Source organism: Colossoma macropomum, unplaced genomic scaffold (assembly GCF_904425465.1).
Source record: "Colossoma macropomum unplaced genomic scaffold, Colossoma_macropomum, whole genome shotgun sequence".
NCBI classification, from domain to species: Eukaryota; Metazoa; Chordata; class Actinopteri; order Characiformes; family Serrasalmidae; genus Colossoma; species Colossoma macropomum.
In genome coordinates this window covers 62,501-80,435 of record NW_023495219.1, presented here as the reverse complement: position 1 = coordinate 80,435, position 17,935 = coordinate 62,501, and the positions used below count along the sequence as shown (strand labels likewise).

General features: G+C 40.4%; 1 protein-coding gene across 3 annotated transcripts in view; it reads right to left on the bottom strand.

Annotated features, from left to right (window-relative positions):
• Nucleotides 1-282: 282 nt before the first annotated feature.
• The window catches only part of LOC118801197 (butyrophilin-like protein 8), a 30,332-nt gene continuing 12,679 nt past the window's right edge, over nucleotides 283-17,935 (bottom strand). The window contains exons 3-7 of one of the 3 annotated variants that reach the window (XM_036561370.1): nucleotides 16,211-16,576; nucleotides 15,809-16,096; nucleotides 9,388-9,411; nucleotides 4,046-4,066; nucleotides 283-677 (exon numbers count right to left, since the gene is read on the bottom strand). In XM_036561370.1, coding sequence (XP_036417263.1) covers nucleotides 9,395-9,411; nucleotides 15,809-16,096; nucleotides 16,211-16,576 — 671 coding nt within the window. In that variant the 3' untranslated portion in view covers nucleotides 283-677; nucleotides 4,046-4,066; nucleotides 9,388-9,394. The remainder of the gene's footprint in view (nucleotides 678-4,045; nucleotides 4,067-9,387; nucleotides 9,412-15,808; nucleotides 16,097-16,210; nucleotides 16,577-17,935) is intronic. The other 2 variants (XM_036561372.1, XM_036561369.1) reach the window with 2 other exon arrangements.

Genomic DNA, 17,935 nt, shown 5'->3' with positions numbered 1-17,935 from the left:
ATGGTGAGAGTTCATCTTAATGACCTTCAGTGTGTGTGTGTGTGTGTGTAATAAGATTGTGTGTGTATGTGTGTGTGTGTGTGCGTAATAAGATTGTGTGTGTGTGTCAGTGTGTGTGTAATAAGATTGTGTCTGTGTGTGTGTGTGTCTGTGTGTGTGTGTTTATGTGTGTGTGTGTGTGTGTGTGTATGTGTGTGTGTGTTGGTGTGTGTGTGTGTATATGTATGTGTGTGTGTGTGTTGGTGTGTGTATCTGTGAGAGAGACTGAGTGTGTGTGTGTGTGTGTGTGGTGTGTGTAATAAGATTGTGTCTGTGCGTGTGTGTGTCGGTGTGTGTGTAAGTGTGTGTTGGTATGTGTGTGTGTGTGTGTGTCTGTGAGAGGCTGAGATTCTGAGCTTCATGTTTTCACATATAAACTGAAAACCATGACTCAGAGATCTGAGTCGACATAAAACACTGAAAAGGTTCAAATAGAAAAACAGCCTTAAAACATTTCAGACAGTAAAAATAATTAAAATATTAGACAGTAAAAACAGGAAGAGTTCAGACATCTGTTATATTCTTCTAAGAGTCCTGTAGGCCTGTTTTATTCAGCAAACCCATCTCCACTGAAGAGTCATCATTCTGCTTCTCCTCTGACTTCCTCAATGCGTGTTATCACTGATGGGATGATGAAGCTAAAAAACAGATTTAAAGAAGTAATATATATCTATGCATATATCGAAGACAAATGGCTGAGAGTCTGTAATAAAATACATAACATTTTAATATTAACAAATGATTAATGAAGATTAAAACTAAGATTAGAAGGAGTCTATCCTTCTTTCACAGAAGGATTAAATAACATCAAATAATATTCTAAAATAACAACAATAACATTCTGAAATGTGTTGACTCTTATTTTCCTTTTCCCTTTATTGATTATTAATCCTGTGAATAACTTCATTTCTAGTGCTCTACTGTAATCTAGATTATTATCTTTCTCTTATTTCTGTTTGTGTATGTGTGAGTGAGGGAGAGAGAGAGAATGTGTGAGTGAGGGAGAGAGAGAGAGAGAGAGAGAGAGTATGTGTGAGTCAGAGAGAGTGAGAGAGAGTATGTGTGAGTGAGAGAGTGAGAGTATGTGTGAGTGAGAGACTGAGAGAGTATGTGTGAGTGAGGGAGAGAGAGAGAGAGAGAGAGTATGTGTGAGTGAGAGAGAGTGAGAGAGAGTATGTGTGAGTGAGAGAGTGAGAGTATGTGTGAGTGAGAGACTGAGAGAGTATGTGTGAGTGAGGGAGAGAGAGAGAGAGAGAGAGAGAGAGTGTATGTGTGAGTGAGGGGGAGAGGGAGAGAGAGAGAGAGAGAGTGAGTATGTGTGAGTGAGAGAGAGTGAGAGAGAGTATGTGTGAGTGAGAGAGTGTGTGAGTGAGAGACTGAGAGAGTATGTGTGAGTGAGGGAGAGAGAGAGAGAGAGTATGTGTGAGTGAGAGAGAGTGAGAGAGTATGTGTGAGTGAGGGAGAGAGAGAGAGAGAGAGTATGTGTGAGTGAGTGAGAGAGAGTGAGAGAGTATGTGTGAGTGAGAGAGAGAGAGAGAGAGTGTATGTGAGTGAGAGAGTGAGAGTGAGAGAGTATATGTGAGTGAGGGAGGGAGAGAGAGAGTGAAATACTGAAATATGTAGTATTTTGATTGTAAAAAATCTACAGCTTAAAGGACTTTAACATCTTACAGTTCCACATAATATTTTACTTACAATGAAAAAAAATCTGAGAAGAAAAACCAGCAGCTCTGTGGAAACTTCAGATAAACAGTCTTTATCTGTTCTGGAGTCACTACATCTGAATATGTTACTTATTCTAAAGACGACGTCCTGATTTTTTAAGTCAGCATTTGTTTTTACACGTTATCTCAAAATATAACCAACAAAACCAGCAGTGACTGTTCACCCTCATCTGCCCTCTGCTCTACAGAGACCTGACCTCCTGATCTGACCCCAGACAGCGCGCTGGACCTACACGGCTTCCAGCTGCACAGAGCAGACAGAGATGTGGAGCTAACTGGCAAAACCAGGGGAGGAGGAATCTGCTTCTACATCAACAAACGCTGGTGTGAAGACGTCACAGTACTGATAAAATCACGCACCTAGAGGTTTTCACTGTTCTTCAGCTGCAAATCATTCTACTCTCCAAGAGAGGTTTCGTCTTTCACACCGGTCAGTGTTTATGCTACACTGGAAAGGCGTATGAGAGATGCGTGGAAACTGCTGGCTGATTAGATAAGAATAGTAGAAAGAGAGAATCCAGATTCGCTGCTTATCAGTTTGAGAGACGTTGACAGCGTAAACATAAACACAACGAGGAAAGTGCTGAAGCACACACAGCATGTCACTTGTGCACAAGAGAAGGGAACAGTAGATCATTACTACTCCACTGTTAAAAATGCTCATTGTGCCGTCATGCACGCGGCTCTCAGTCATTCTGACCACAGTCTCGTCCACCTCATCCCAACATACAGGCAAAAACTCAAAGTCAACAAGCTTGTCCAACAAATTGGACTGTTTCTGAAGAGGCGCCAGACGAACTTAATGAATACACAGATACTGTGACATCATATATGGGTTTCTGTGAGGACAGCTGCATTTCAAATATGGAGTAGGTCAAATACAGCAACGATAAACCCTGGTTTTCAGCTGAGCTCGGACAGCTTCAGAGGGAAAAGGAGGCAGCGTTCAGGAGTGGAGACAGAATTCTCTAAAAGAGGCCCAAACACAGTTTGGACAAAGGGATTGAAACAGCAAAGAAAAACTGAAAAGCCACATGACTGCTACTGACCCAGCGTCGGTCTGTAAAGTCCTCCAGAAGATGAACCAGCTACAACGTGAGGAAAACTCTCTTCTGAGTGACCACCAGCTCAACAACAACCTGAATGAGTTCTACTGCAGATTTAAACACACAATCTTCAGCCTCTCTCTCCCCCAGTCCCAACCCACCTCCCCCACCCTGGCTCTCTCGCCTCTGAGACAGCTGAAGAAATTCAACCTCCCGCAGTGTCTGATGATCCAGTTCTACCCAGCGATCATCAAGTCCGTCCTCACATCATTCACCACTACCACAGAATTCCAGAGCTTAATCAGGACAGTGGAGAGGGTCACTGGATGTATCTGCCAAAGCTTCAGGACATCCACAGCAGGATGACTAAGCACACCAGCAAAACTACAGCTGACCTCTCTCATCCTGGACATCACCTCATTCAGACTCACCCCTCTGGTAGAAGATTCAGGGCCATCAAAACCAGCACAACCAGACATGCTAATAGGTTTTTCCCCAGAGCTGCAGCTCATTAACCACAGTGGACACTCACTACACTGACCATCAAACCTCCTCACTGTACTACAGTAACTCCTCCATAACTATACAAATATTAATACCATTCTGTAAAATTCTGTATATAATAGTTATTACAGTCTCTGTCCACTCAAACCTGTATATGTATAGATATTTATATCAGCATATTTACAGATATCCACACATCTCTTTAGCTCATTTCACATCAGCTCTTTATTATTGTTTTTTATTTTATTTGTCTCTTAGTTTAATTCTTGTTATCAGTCTGTGTGTCTGCTCTGTTCAGTATGTCACATGTCACACATCTGTGACTCACCAAGACAAACTCCCTGTACAAGTAACACACTTGGTGAAATAAAGTGACTCTGATTATAAAGTAATGATAAGCTATCAGTCTGGCTGAAATGATTAGAGATATGGAATGTAAGGACTGGTGCTGGACATCATTCACAGGGAGTTTGTTGAAGCAGACAGTGCCCTTCTGGAGCTGCTGCTCTGTTCATGTTCAGTGTGACTCTCACCCTCATCTCCAAACACCCATTTCAGGATGGAGCTCTGTAACAGTTCTGACTGTGAACAGATCCTCTGCTGTTTCACTGTTTACATGTGTGGATCTCCTTCAGCTCCACACTGATTCAGTGGATCATACAGTATCAGATAAACTTCAGATTCTCTGGTTAAACAAATGTAAACAGTAAGAAAATAAAAACTCCACTTTACCTCTTCTCAGTTCTTCCACTGCTGCAAACAGAGAAGATAAAGAATGAACACGAGCACACATGAAGAGAAAATCAGCAGGTGTTGATCTGTTTTCAAGGTAGCAGCTGTTTGTAGAGTTAGTTACTGTTCATATTCTCACACTGTGTGTGTGAAATGTATTAAAGAAAATATTTACATACAATATTTAGATTTCCAAAAAAACAATTTAAAAATATTTCTCCACATTATTAATGAGGAACATAAACATGCAGAAATCATTTCAGAGTCTTACTCCATAAACCTGGTTCAGCGAACAGACTGTATGAACTAGTGTGACTAACAGGGCTGAGAGGGTCACTTTAAAATGTAGTCCAGTACAGATACTGACCACCTGTTAATAATATAAACAGTATCCTAATAATCCAAAGGGCTACTATAATAAAGTAGTGTAATATTCCTTTGAGAATAATTGTTCTACTGGACTCCAAAGCTATTATTTTCACAGGGCATGATGAGAAAACTGCCCTACTTGGTTCATCACACATTTCACAAGAACCCCAACTAACCTGCCTACTAACCTACTAATCCTCCACAGACAGGAGCTGGTAGAGCTTCAGTAGAGTCTGTCCATCATTAAAAGAGCTCTGATCCACACAGGCAGGACCTCACAATGCTCATTCATTCTCAGACTGCCTGAGTGGACTGCAGTGTAAAGAACAGTGCTGGACATCATTCACATTGTGTCCTTATTCATCAAACTTGTGTAGAGAAGAGCTCAGATCTGACCGCCCTGAATGAAGGACAGACTACTCTGAATCTGATTCAGGAAACTGGAGTAAGAAAACAGAGACAAGCTCTGATTTGAGCTCAACTGATGAATCTTCAGAGGTGGAAACAAGCGCCTGCACACGAGTACCTCATTTACATATAATTAGCAGACACGCCTCAATTTACCTTCATAAACATATCATTTACATGAAGCACGACGTAACTCATGCAGATGTGTTTCAGCAGGAAGCCTATAAAACATCAGCATTCAGCAGCTGTGAGTCAATGACTGTGCTTTAAGTAGAGTTTGAGGCTGAGCAGTGAGTGCACAGCTCCCCCTACTGACCAAACTTTATAGTGTTAAAATTACGACCACTGGAAACAATAAAATATGAAATAAACAGAACGTGTCAGTTTGAAGAGAGCAGAACGCTCCAGCTGTGTTCTGTAGTGTTTATGTTGTGGGCGGAGTCAGTACTATAAACTAAAACACAGTGTAATATGGGCTTAAAAGGAACCTGTAACAGCTGCAGTGTGAGTTTATACCAGTGTTCATGTAATAAAGTACATCCACGTTTCTACTGTTACACTGCCCTCCACAATATTGGCACCCCTGGTAAACAGGAGCAAAGCAAGCTGTAAAAACATTCTTTATTGCTGATCTTTTTCATTGTTCATGCAAAATATTACCAAAAGTCTAACATTTATTTGAAGAACAATGACTGAAGGTGATACCTAAATCAGTGTCACAACTGTTGGCACCCCTTCATTTAATACTTTGTGCTGCCTCCCTTTGCAAAGATAACAGATCTGAGTCTCTCCTATGATGGATAATGAGACTGGAGAACACATTAGGCTTGGGCGATAATGTAGATTTAGACAAATGATCTCCAGAATTATCACGATAAACGATATTATCATGTAAAAAATTTATTTATGAAGAAAACCCAGCCAGAGTCTTTCATCTGTTTCAGACACGTGATCATTTTACTGCAGCCTATGTAAGTGAACTGCTGCGTCTCAGTGGAACAGCAAAGGAGAATTATAGCAGTGAATCTTAATTCTGGAAAAAAACAAAGTTATGTTAAAGAAGAAATAATAATAATACAAAATAATAATAAATAATAATTATTATTATTATTATATTATTATTATTATTATTATTATTTAGTAGTATAATTATTATGGTATATTATGATTATGATTATGATTCGTATTATTATCTTAGTCTTTAACAGCCTAGATTGTTTCATGCACAAATATTGTCATTTGTTTTTCATCTGTTACCGATAAGCACTTCTGCACTCATGACTACAGCAGTTTAATTCAGTCGGCATCAGACAGAAAGACTTTATTTAGATTTATAGCAGTAAATCATGAAGTTCAAATTAGGAGCCTCAACTATGACAAAAAACATTCTGTTGGATTGTTTTAACAGCCGACTATCATCACAGAATATGCTGGAAATTAACAGAGTATTGTGTAAAAATTGTACATTCAGCAAAATGAACTGTTTTCACTACTCTGAGTCAGCGCACTCACACATTCTTCACAAGAAAGACAAGCCTGTTAACCTCGTCAGGTTTAGGATGAGAGCTGTGCTGAAAACACTCGGATGGGCTGCTTGTTGGGCCATTACAGGCAGGCGTTTATCATCGTACACCACCTTGATAACGTATCATCATCTCCATCAAGAGTTGCTTCCTGTTCATACGGGGTCAATTAAGCAGTAGTTCCTCTTCAGGGAAACAGACTCGTGATGGTTTTACTTTGGACAAATAGCTGCCCGATGGTTTCTTCTTTAACGGGGGGTCATCCTCTTCTTGTCTCGTGGAGACACTTATCTGGCCCTGTTCCAGCTTCATTGTGACCATTTCAGTATGTACTTCAGCTTCTGTCTGCCTCAAATCATCTTCAGCTAAGCGTTCGCCACGAAATAAGGGGTCCAGCAGTGCTGCAGTCACATCAATCTTCTGGTTGACTCGCAGTCATAGTTCACTCCAGTTCTAGTCAAACTCCAGCGTTTGATGTCCTTCATTAGCTGTGCGTCTGTTTCTGATTCACTCAATACGTCGCTTTTCAGAAGCAGAAGTGCTGGGAAAAGCAATGATATGGTGACAAAATCCTCTCCTGACAGAACATCAGTGAAGTCTGCAACTGGCTTAAGAGCCTTGTTCATCGCTTCCAGCACATCAAGGTCCTGACCGGTCAGTGGCTGTGCACGTCGGTCAGCAGCTAGGACACATCCAATTGCTTGGGCCTGCTCAATTATGCCCCAGCGTGTGGCACAATGCTGCTTTACCACAAAAATGGTAAATAAATATTCATTATTTCTTAAATATATAAGTAAATAATTGTTTAGCTGTTTACTTGTTTATCTCTTTTTCTATAAATATAATTTTTATTTAATAGTTATTTATTAAAGAGCACACATTCATGCATTCTAATATTGTTTGTTTTAAATAATAATAAAAATTGCATTTAAATAAACAACATTTAAGATGTTTGTTTGTTTGTTTGTTTGTTTGTTCATTTGTTTGTTTATTCAATAATTATTCCTTCTCATGAGTCTGTATTGAAATAAGGGAAAGTTCAGGGAGCTGCAGTTATGAGCTGAGCTTTTATCGAGGTCCCCTTCTTCTGCCAGCTGTGGGGAAAAGTACCAACGATCGATCAGCACAGACCCAGAGCTGCACTGTCCTTGGCTCTTAACTGCAGTCGTCACACCCAGATGTAGGTTATGCTCAAAGCAATTTAACCATTGCCATCCAAGTTCGTTTCACGGCTGACTTTATATTTGCAGTGTTGTCTGTTTTAATGCAGGTTACTTTATCTTCACTCAGCTTCCAGTCCTGGAGTACAGAGCCAAGACCTCCAGCCACACTGGTTGCAGTCTGCACTGTTTCCAAGCTTCCACTGCGGTGAAATAAAGTGTACTGTCAGTGACGGATACAGAGTCATAGCAGTACTGACCACATGTCAGTTGTCACTGAGTTAAACTCCACTGTGTTGATCCAAACGCTCAACTTCAGCTCGAACATCTCAGACACGGCTGTCTTGCTGAAGTTCTTACAGCCTGGCAGCTCGTACTGTGGATTCAGGGTCTGTAACGTTTCTCTGAATGATGACTTTTCGACTGTGTTGAATAACAGCAGAACCTTCACTGTGTAACGGGTTTACACTGGTAGTGCAATCTCACCACTTTGCACTGTTGCGTTTGTACTTTGTACATTTTGCGAAAGCACTTGTGATTGATTTGACGAACTGCCTTCTCTTTGTGCCGGACCCAGTTTAGCATGCTGAGTTGGATGATGTCTCCTGAGATGTGCCTGATTGGTAGTACTGCCGTCTTTGGTGATGATCAGTTTTCTGCATAGACGCCACGCAACACTGTTAACATCTAACGGTTCTCCATGTTCGTCTGGTTGGAAACCAAAACACTGCCAAACCGACACGGTAACACCCTTCTTCTGTACAAGCTCATCCATTTTTCACCGTCTAGGGAGAAGGTCACAGGTAGCGCAGTGTTTCATTTGCATATACCCAGCATTCTTTGCCAGACTGAAACGCTACATTATAATCTATAATAAGTGGCGTTTTAAAAACGTATATTTGTAGTTAATTAGTTATGTTTGCATGGTCTGTACATACCATGCAAATACAACATGGTATGTACAGACCAACAACTCGCAACAGTGAGTCATGTCAACTTAAATTAAAGTCCTGAGGATACTAAATGTTACTTGATGAAACACATTTAAATGAGTTTGGTGCTCTTGAGTTAAAATTAGCTTTTTTGAGTTTACATAACTTTGTGCAATAAAGTTCTGCTTATTTAAAAAACTGATTGCAGAATGTTGACGTTTTTTGATGATGTCTCCTCAGATTTTTTACAGTGTACTAAAACAGGAAACCATGACTGACAATTAAAGTGTTCCTAATAATCATTTTGCCTTAAATAAAGGTTTGGTAAGTGTTTTAAATGAAAGATTAAAAGAATAAGAAATAAGGAATGTTCTTTACAGTCTATTTTATTCATGTTAACAGGGGTGCCAATATTTGTGGAGGGCTGTATTTTCTATTTTTATTTTTATTACTGGTATTATAGATGATACTGATGGTAGTTTTGGTTAGTAATCCTCAAATTAAGCAGGTTCAGGTTAAATATAACACTCAAATTTATTCACTCCTACCAGACGAGAGTTTGATCATACGGATACACTAAAGATCAATAACAGAACAGTCAGTGAAATCTGCAGGCATTCGTTTTATGATCAGATTTGAGTGCAGCTTTGATGAATAAAGTCTATTGTGTCCTTGTTTCCTAATAAGGCTGTGTCTTGTTGTTGGAGCAGACAGTGCCCTTCTGGAGCTGCTGCTCTGTTCATGTTCAGTGTGACTCTCACCCTCATCTCCAAACACCCATTTCAGGATGGAGCTCTGTAACAGTTCTGACTGTGAACAGATCCTCTGCTGTTTCACTGTTTACATGTGTGGATCTCCTTCAGCTCTACACTGATTCAGTGGATCATACAGTATCAGATTCTCTGATTAAGTAAAAGTAAACAATAAGAAATGAAATAACTCCACTTTACCTCTTTACTATATTCCTCTTCCTTCTGTAAACAGAGAAGTGTAAGAATGAACACAGGCACATGTGAACAGACAGTCAGCAGGTGTGTGGTGTGTTGTACAGGCAGCAGAAGTTTCTAGGATTAGATTACTGCTTATATTCTCAGACTGTGTGTGAAATGTATTAAAGAAGAAATGACATACTGTGTTCAAAAAAGAGGAAAAAGACCCATTTAAAACTATTTCCCCCAAAATAATCATTTCAGAGTCTTACTCCATAAACCTGGTTCAGTGAACAGACGGTATGACTTTGAACACTCGTCACCCCTAAAACAATAATACTTACATTTCATAATTACTTACAACTTTGAGTGTTTTCATTAGTGCAAAACACATCCAGTAACTGCTGGGCAGTAACAGTGCATTAATAATGTACACCAGGGCTGGATAGCAGCGCTAATGAGTGAAAATAGGTACGTAGCACAGACAGCTGCTTTAAGACTACACAGGAATCACAGCTTCACCTGAAGGAAAGATCAGCGTTTATTCAGTTTCAGTTCTACAGTTACAGACTGTAGTCCATCTGTTTCTCTGAACACTTTATTACCCTGTTCTTCAGTGGTCAGGACCCCCATGGACCCCCACAGATCAGGTACTATTTGGGTGGTGGATCATTCTCAGCACTGCAGTAACACTGACGTGGTGGTGGTGTGTTAGTGTGTGTTGTGCTGGTCTGAGTGGATCAGACACAGCAGTGCTGCTGGAGTTTTTAAACACCTCAGTGTCACTGCTGGACTGAGAATCGTCCACCAGCCAAAAATATCCAGCCAACAGCGTCTTGTGGGCAGCGTCCTGTGACCACTGATGAAGGACTAGAGGATGACCAACACAAACTGTGCAGCAGCAGATGAGCTATCGTCTCTGACTTTACATCTACAAGGTGGACTGACAAGGTAGGAGTGTCTAATAGAGTGGACAGTGAGTGGACACTGTGTTTAAAAACTCCAGCAGCACTGCTGTGTCTGATCCACTCGTACCAGCACAACACACAATAACACACCACCACCACGTCAGTGTTACTGCAGTGCTGAGTATGACCCACTACTAAATGGTATTTATGAAGTCAGGTTTTAGCAGTTCTGATCATGACTTCTGCTTATCGTGTGTCAGAAAGCATCAGTGACCAGTGTAGTCAATCAAACAGCACTCAGAAAAGGATTCAGTAACATCTGAGATGATTCACCAAACCTACGGTGCCTCCATGATTCAGCAGCCTCTCACTGAACATCCCTCACTGGCTGTGTTTACATTTAGATGATCACCAACCCGACTGATTCATTCTGATTACAGATTCAGACTGAGGTGTTTATATTCACATTCTACTCAACAATCTGATGAAGATCTCCTGTTTTCATGAACGCTACAGGTGATCAGATCCCAAAATCACACGCATGCACAGAGAACCACTCAGTGTGGACACACAAATGATAACAAGCATCAGGTGAGTCCAGTCAGAGGGAGAGCCGCTTTCACCATTCAGATACAGGCATTTACACTACGTGGCTATTCTTCTTATGTACAGGATTACCCACCTCGTCCAATCAGACAGAAACTGTATTCAGAATGGCCTCAATCAGACTGGCCCATTCCAACTGAGGTGTTTACATGGACGTACTCTGTTCTGATTCAGCTGTTAGTCTGATTATTAACGGATTATCAGACTGCATGTAAACGTAGCTGCTGAGTGTTTCTCTTCTAATCTGATCATTTAAAGTTCTACTGTTTGACTATTTAAAGATTTAGTGATCTTCCTGCAGATGGTTTCTCATCTTTGCTGTTTTAGTGTCCACATAGAAACCAGTTCAGTGATGATCTCTGAAGGTGAGCTGATGTGGATGACTGGCATGAATTTATGATGGATTCAACTAAACCAGCTATAATTAATTATTTTTAATATTTACTTGTTCTAAAGTAACTACAGGTCAGGTCCATAAGTATTTGGACAGTGACACAGTGTTCGTAATTTTGTCTTTGTACACCAGAACAATGGATTTGAAATGAAGCAGTCAAGGTGTGACTGAAGGACAGAATTCCAGCTTTAATTCAAGGGGTTTAACATAAACACTGTATTAACCGTTTAGGAATTACAGCTATTTTTTACACTGTCCCTCCATTTTCACAGGCTCAAAACGTTGAACAAACTAACATCATTATAAAGGACTACTTTTAATACTTGGATCTGTGTGTCAATCACTGCTAAAATGATATCCCCTGAATAACAGATTAAAAATCTGTGGATCATATCAATGCTGTGAATCTAATACTGCTAACCTTGTTATCAATACATCACAGGTTCTTAACTCTGGTCCTTCAGTTCTGCTGCCCTGCACATTTTAGTATTTTCCTGTTCCAAACTCACCCACTTCAAGTGATGAAGGGCTGGTTAATCAGCTGAGCAGTTGGATCAGGTGTGTTAAGATAAGATAAGATAAGATAAGATAAGATAATCCTTTATTAATCCCACAACGGGGAAATTTGCGGTGTTACAGCAGCACAGAAGACAGAGCAGCAGGAAATATACAAGTATATAAAATAGAATAAACAATAAAAGTATAAAGATATATATGTATATGTACAAAGATTACAAGAAAAATATACAAAGTATTAAATTTAAATTTAGAAATGTAGAAATGTATGTATTGTAGTGAGTATTGCACAGTGAATAAAATAGCAAATAAATAAACAGTAATAAATGGAGAAATATTGCACTTGACATAATTGCACATAATGGTGGTAAACATGTTGACAGTGATCCGCAGTGAATATACTACGCATGGTGGATTGAGGTATTGCACACAGTAAAGTGCTGTGGCAGTGATGTTGAGAGTTCTTGCACATGGAAAGTAATTGTAAACTACTGTCTACTGAGTGCCGTGACTGTTATAGAGTCTGACAGCGGCTGGGAGGAAGGACCTGCGGTATCTCTCCTTCACGCACCGCGGGTGCCGCAGCCGGGCACTGAAGGAGCTGCTCAGTGCTGTCAGAGAGCGGTGCATGGGGTGGGACAGGTTCTTCAGCATGTTTGTTAGCTTAGTCCTCATTCTCCTGTCCCCCACCACCTGTTGGGCGCAGGGGAAACACTGTGCAGTACAGGGGGTCCTCCAGGATAAGGGCTGGGAACCACAGTAATGTATAAGGAATATTATCAAGAAAGCATGTTTATATCATGTGAGCAAGCCGTGTGGTTTGATGGCTGCCGGAACCTGCGTGGTCAGCGGGCATTTGACCCAACACTTTTCAAAGTACTGTGCATTCCCTAAACTTCATGAAGCGCTGACCAGCACGAACAGACAGAGTGAGACTGAGCAGCAGAGCCAATCAGAACCTCCATTTCAGCGGGAGGTGCTTTCAGACCCGCCTTGGTTGGTGTGAACCTGTCCAACTTTTCGTTCAGTTTGGTTTTGACATGCGACTCCAACTGAATTCAGGCAGCACCAAACAACTGAACCGCACTGAGTCACGAGGGAATCCAACACGTTTTCTTTCTAGAGCTCATTTCTGCTGTACCGTCTGAACAACCTGCTGCTTCAACATCTCACTCTTCATAAACACTCATATCTCTCCTGCACTGCCAGCTGCAGTAAACAACCACAAAGAAGCAGCAAAATAATGATGTGTGTTTGATTATGGATCCTGGAGCAAATCTCTGTCCAAACATCAGCGACCTGATTGGTACGTACACAGAGTACTGAGTTCTGCAGTAGAACTTCTTACTGCATCCAGCATTTATCAGCACAGGAACTGAAGATTGTGCAGTTCTGTTTTTTTCTTCTTGGGATTTTTTTTGGTTTAAAATACAGAAACTCCAAACTCAGAGATGTAACCAATCACAAAGCAGTACAAATATCACCATCAAAACAAACTGAAATTAAACAGATAAAATTGAATCAGTATCTAAATATGAATGGCTGAAATGTAACAGAGTAAAAGATTCCTTTACTCACTAAAAGACCTGAACAGATATGAAAGTAACATGACTTGAAAAACTCAGGAGAGTAAAAATCCATCAATATTTCACTAAAGTACTTCAGTAAAGGTACTGAGTTACTACCAACCTCTGAATAGGTTTATAAAGACGTTATTAAAGTCTTTTGACATAAAAGGCAATTTAGTCAATGGCCTAATTGCATTTCATCACTCAGCCAGCTGCTATTTTTTATTTTGGAAACAATATGTTTGGAGGTGTGGCGCCACCCCTGACAGTCAGTCTTCTATATAAACACACAAGTTCAGGTAAACTGGAAACGTGCTGGTGTGTTTCATCTGTTTATTTACCCCATAAAGTGCAAACTTCACACAGAAAAGGCTAATAAAAATGGCTCATCTGCCAGTTTATCTGAAGAAACTGGACTCTGCCATAAAAACTCATCACCAGTTCATTGCTGCTTTTATCACCTGTTTGGAAAAGTATGACATCATTAGTAAATCAAACCTCCTAAACTCCTTGTTTATATATTTTCACCACATTGAGAATAAAGCACTGCAGGTGTTTCCATGTGTTTTTATATTTCACTGAAACTGTCAGAGAAACTCTCTTTTCTCTCTGAGTTCAGTGTCAGCAGTGAAGAGAAGCTGATCTTCTCTCAGGTGTTAATCAGAACACAGTCAGTACTTAATCAGTGTTGGTGATCTGAGTCTGTGCCTCATAATAATCTCAGTGCTCTCTGAGACAGAAACTCCTATAAAGGCAGAAGCACTGAGGCTGAATAACGAAGCACTGTTGACTGTTTTAAGCTGCTACAGGACCAATAAATCACTATAGCCACACAAAACGAGTCAGTAAATCTGCCTCCTGGTCTCACATGTTCCAGAGTGTTATCTAGCGCTACTCCACCACTGAAGCTCTCAGATCTGATGAAGATATAAACTCATCTGTGCTGCACTCGAGTCTCAGTGAGCCACTTTACCTACATTAACATTTAAGACAAACACTGAAATATGATTATTAAAGTGTTCACTGTTTTTACTCTGCTATGTAGTTTACATTACAGAGAAATCTGACTTTTTTTTCTGTAAAGTTACAAACAGACTAAACTAATCAAACACAGACATTATGGCAGAGTAACTCAGTGTCCCACACGTTCCTCTCTTGTGGATAAAAATATCAGCAAATATCGGTTTGAAATGTCGGTCATATCTAATCATCGGTCCGATCTGATCATTTAGAGCACATATCTGTAAATACTGATATGATTCTGATCATCATGTATCTCTACTTAAACACCGATGAGCTCCAGCTGCTCCTCTCACTGAAATCTGCTCCCAAACAAGTCACTGACTCCCTGTTCAACTTCAGACTTTCACACGAACAACTAACGTTCTTTCATTCATCACTAACTCTCACATAAACCACCACCCAAACTCAGCTCCCTGTCTCTCTCATCTGCAGCTGAGGTCGGCTAAGGTTGGCCTATTTGCCTGTAGGTCTGCAGCAGCGACTGGTTTCACACTTTTTCTTTACTATAGAACCCTTGAAGAACCGTCTCTTTCGAGAGTGCAGGTTGACTCCGGTACACTGTGTTTGTGATGTTCTCTTTCTTATTGACGTCGTTAATTAACTGAGCTATGAAATAATTCTCCTCATCCGGCTCTCGGCTACACCTGCGTCTGTCCATTCAGTCACCTCTGACTAACAGACACACGCTGACCCCAATCTGACCTCACAAAGGATATATATTTAAACAGTGAAATGATAGAAACATCAGGACCAGACAGGTCAGACTGAACTAGTACTGGACCTGGTACTCAGTATCAGCCCAGACTCAATAATCCAGTATCGGTATCAGAAGAGGAGAAGTCGTATCAGCACCTCCCTCATTACTGAACACAACTGAGAAACCTGGCCACTTTAAACAGCTGGGCTAATCGGCCGTCTAAGGTCAGCTGACCAAACCAGGTGTGTCCAGTTCTTAGAGCCACTGATGGTCATTACTTTAGGAATGTGTGTAACGTGTTAAACAGAGCAGCACAAACTATTCTCATTATCATATTCTGTACCATGAAATCTGACTCTCTTCACTTCCACTGCGCATCTTCTCACAAACCCAGTCTCTAAAAATGTGCACTGAGTCGCCCCCTACTGGAAATTAAACACAGGAGAAAGGGTGGTCTCTGACTTTTCCTCAGTACTGTATGTTATTTGACTCTACATGCTCTTTCTGCTTTGGACGTGTTTTAAATGCTGCCTTAACAGGTGGATATTTGGAGAAAACTGAGTTGAATTTGTAAATTAAATATTTTAATATTTAATTTAAGAAAATAAATAAATAAATAAGTCTAAATTAATGAATTATATATACACCATTTTAAAACAGCTCCTTCTTGGAGAGTTCAGAGAGTTCTTGTGCTGATTCAGAGTGTTTTCCGCTGTGTGGAGTAACTCACCATAGAAGACACTAGGTTTGATCTCGTCCTCCTTCCAGTGTTCTCCCAGTGAGACTCTGCAGAGGAACGTGTCGATGTTGTTCTTATGTACAGTGAAGCGTCGTTTCACACTGAACAGCTCAGCGTGTCTCTGTGACTCTGTAACTCCTGCAGTCTGAATTTCTCCTCTACTGTTCAGCCACTGAAGATCAGGCTTAGGAAACCAGCCTTTAGACTCACACAGTAAACTGAACTCCTCTGATTTCCTATCATAGCTCTCCAAGGTGATCACTGGACGCTCTCCAATAACTGTGGATTAAGGAAATGAAATACGAGTGAGTGTGACATCACTTCCTTTCACATGAACATTTACTAAATTAATAAGCTTTATTTTAAATATAATATAAACGGAACGACTTTTACCTTCAACTTTCAGATCAAAAGAGACCTCATCCTCCCAGTATTCAGAGTCAACACGACATCTGTACTGTCCGTCATCAAAAACTTTAACTTCACTCAGTCTCAGTGAGACGGAGCCGTTCTGTAGCTCCTCTTTAATCAGAGCTGTTCTCCCTCTGTAATCAGGACTCTGACTGGTGTTCATGTCTTTATGACTTCCATAGAAATGAACTACAGCACCTCCCAGGTCTGATCTGGTCCACGTAATGTTCAAATCCACAGCACTCAGACTGGAATGACCATCCGAGCGTCGAACAGAACACGGCAGAACAACATCAGAACCATCTGTAGCGACAACAGGAGCATCTGGACCCACAACCTCAAACTTCTCTGTAAAACAGAAACAGAACATTTAATAAACCACAGATAATCTACTCAATAACACACCACAGATAATCTACTCAATAACACACACCACAGATAATCTACTCAATCACACACACACCACAGATAATCTACTCAATCACAAACACCACAGATAACCTACTCAATAACACACACCACAGATAATCTACTCAATCACAAACACCACAGATAATCTACTCAATCACTCACACCACAGATAATCTACTCAATCACACACACCACAGATAATCTACTCAATCACAAACACCACAGATAATCTACTCAATCACACACACCACAGATAATCTACTCAATCACACTCACACCACATATAATCTACTCAATCACACACACACCACAGATAATCTACTCAATCACACACACCACAGATAATCTTCTCAATCACACACACACCACATATAATCTACTCAATCACAAACACCACAGATAATCTACTCAATCACACACACCACAGATAATCTACTCAATCACACTCACACCACATATAATCTACTCAATCACACTCACACCACATATAATCTACTCAATCACACACACCACAGATAATCTACTCAATCACACACACCACAGATAATCTACTCAATCATACACCACAGATAATCTACTCAATCACACACACACACCACAGATAAACTACTCAATCACACACAACTCAGATAATCTACTCCATAACACACACCACAGATAATCTACTCAATCACACACACCACAGATAATCTACTCAATAACACACACCACAGATAATCTACTCAATCACACACACACCACAGATAATCTACTCAATCACACACAACTCAGATAATCTACTCAATCACACACACCACAGATAATCTACTCAATAACACACACCACAGATAATCTACTCAATCACACACACCACAGATAATCTACTCAATAACACACACCACAGATAATCTACTCAATCACACACACCACAGATAATCTACTCAATCACACACACCACAGATAATCTACTCAATCACACACACCACACATAATCTACTCAATCACACACACACACCACAGATAATCTACTCAATCACACACACACACCACAGATAATCTACTCAATCACACACACACCACAGATAATCTACTCAATCACACACACACCACAGATAATCTACTCAATAACACACAACACTGATAATCAACTCAATCACACACACACACCACAGATAATCTACTCAATCACACTCAACACAGATAATCTTCTCAATCACACACACACACCACAGATAATCTACTCAATCACACACACACACCACAGATAATCTACTCAATCACACACACACCACAGATAATCTACTCAATCACACACAC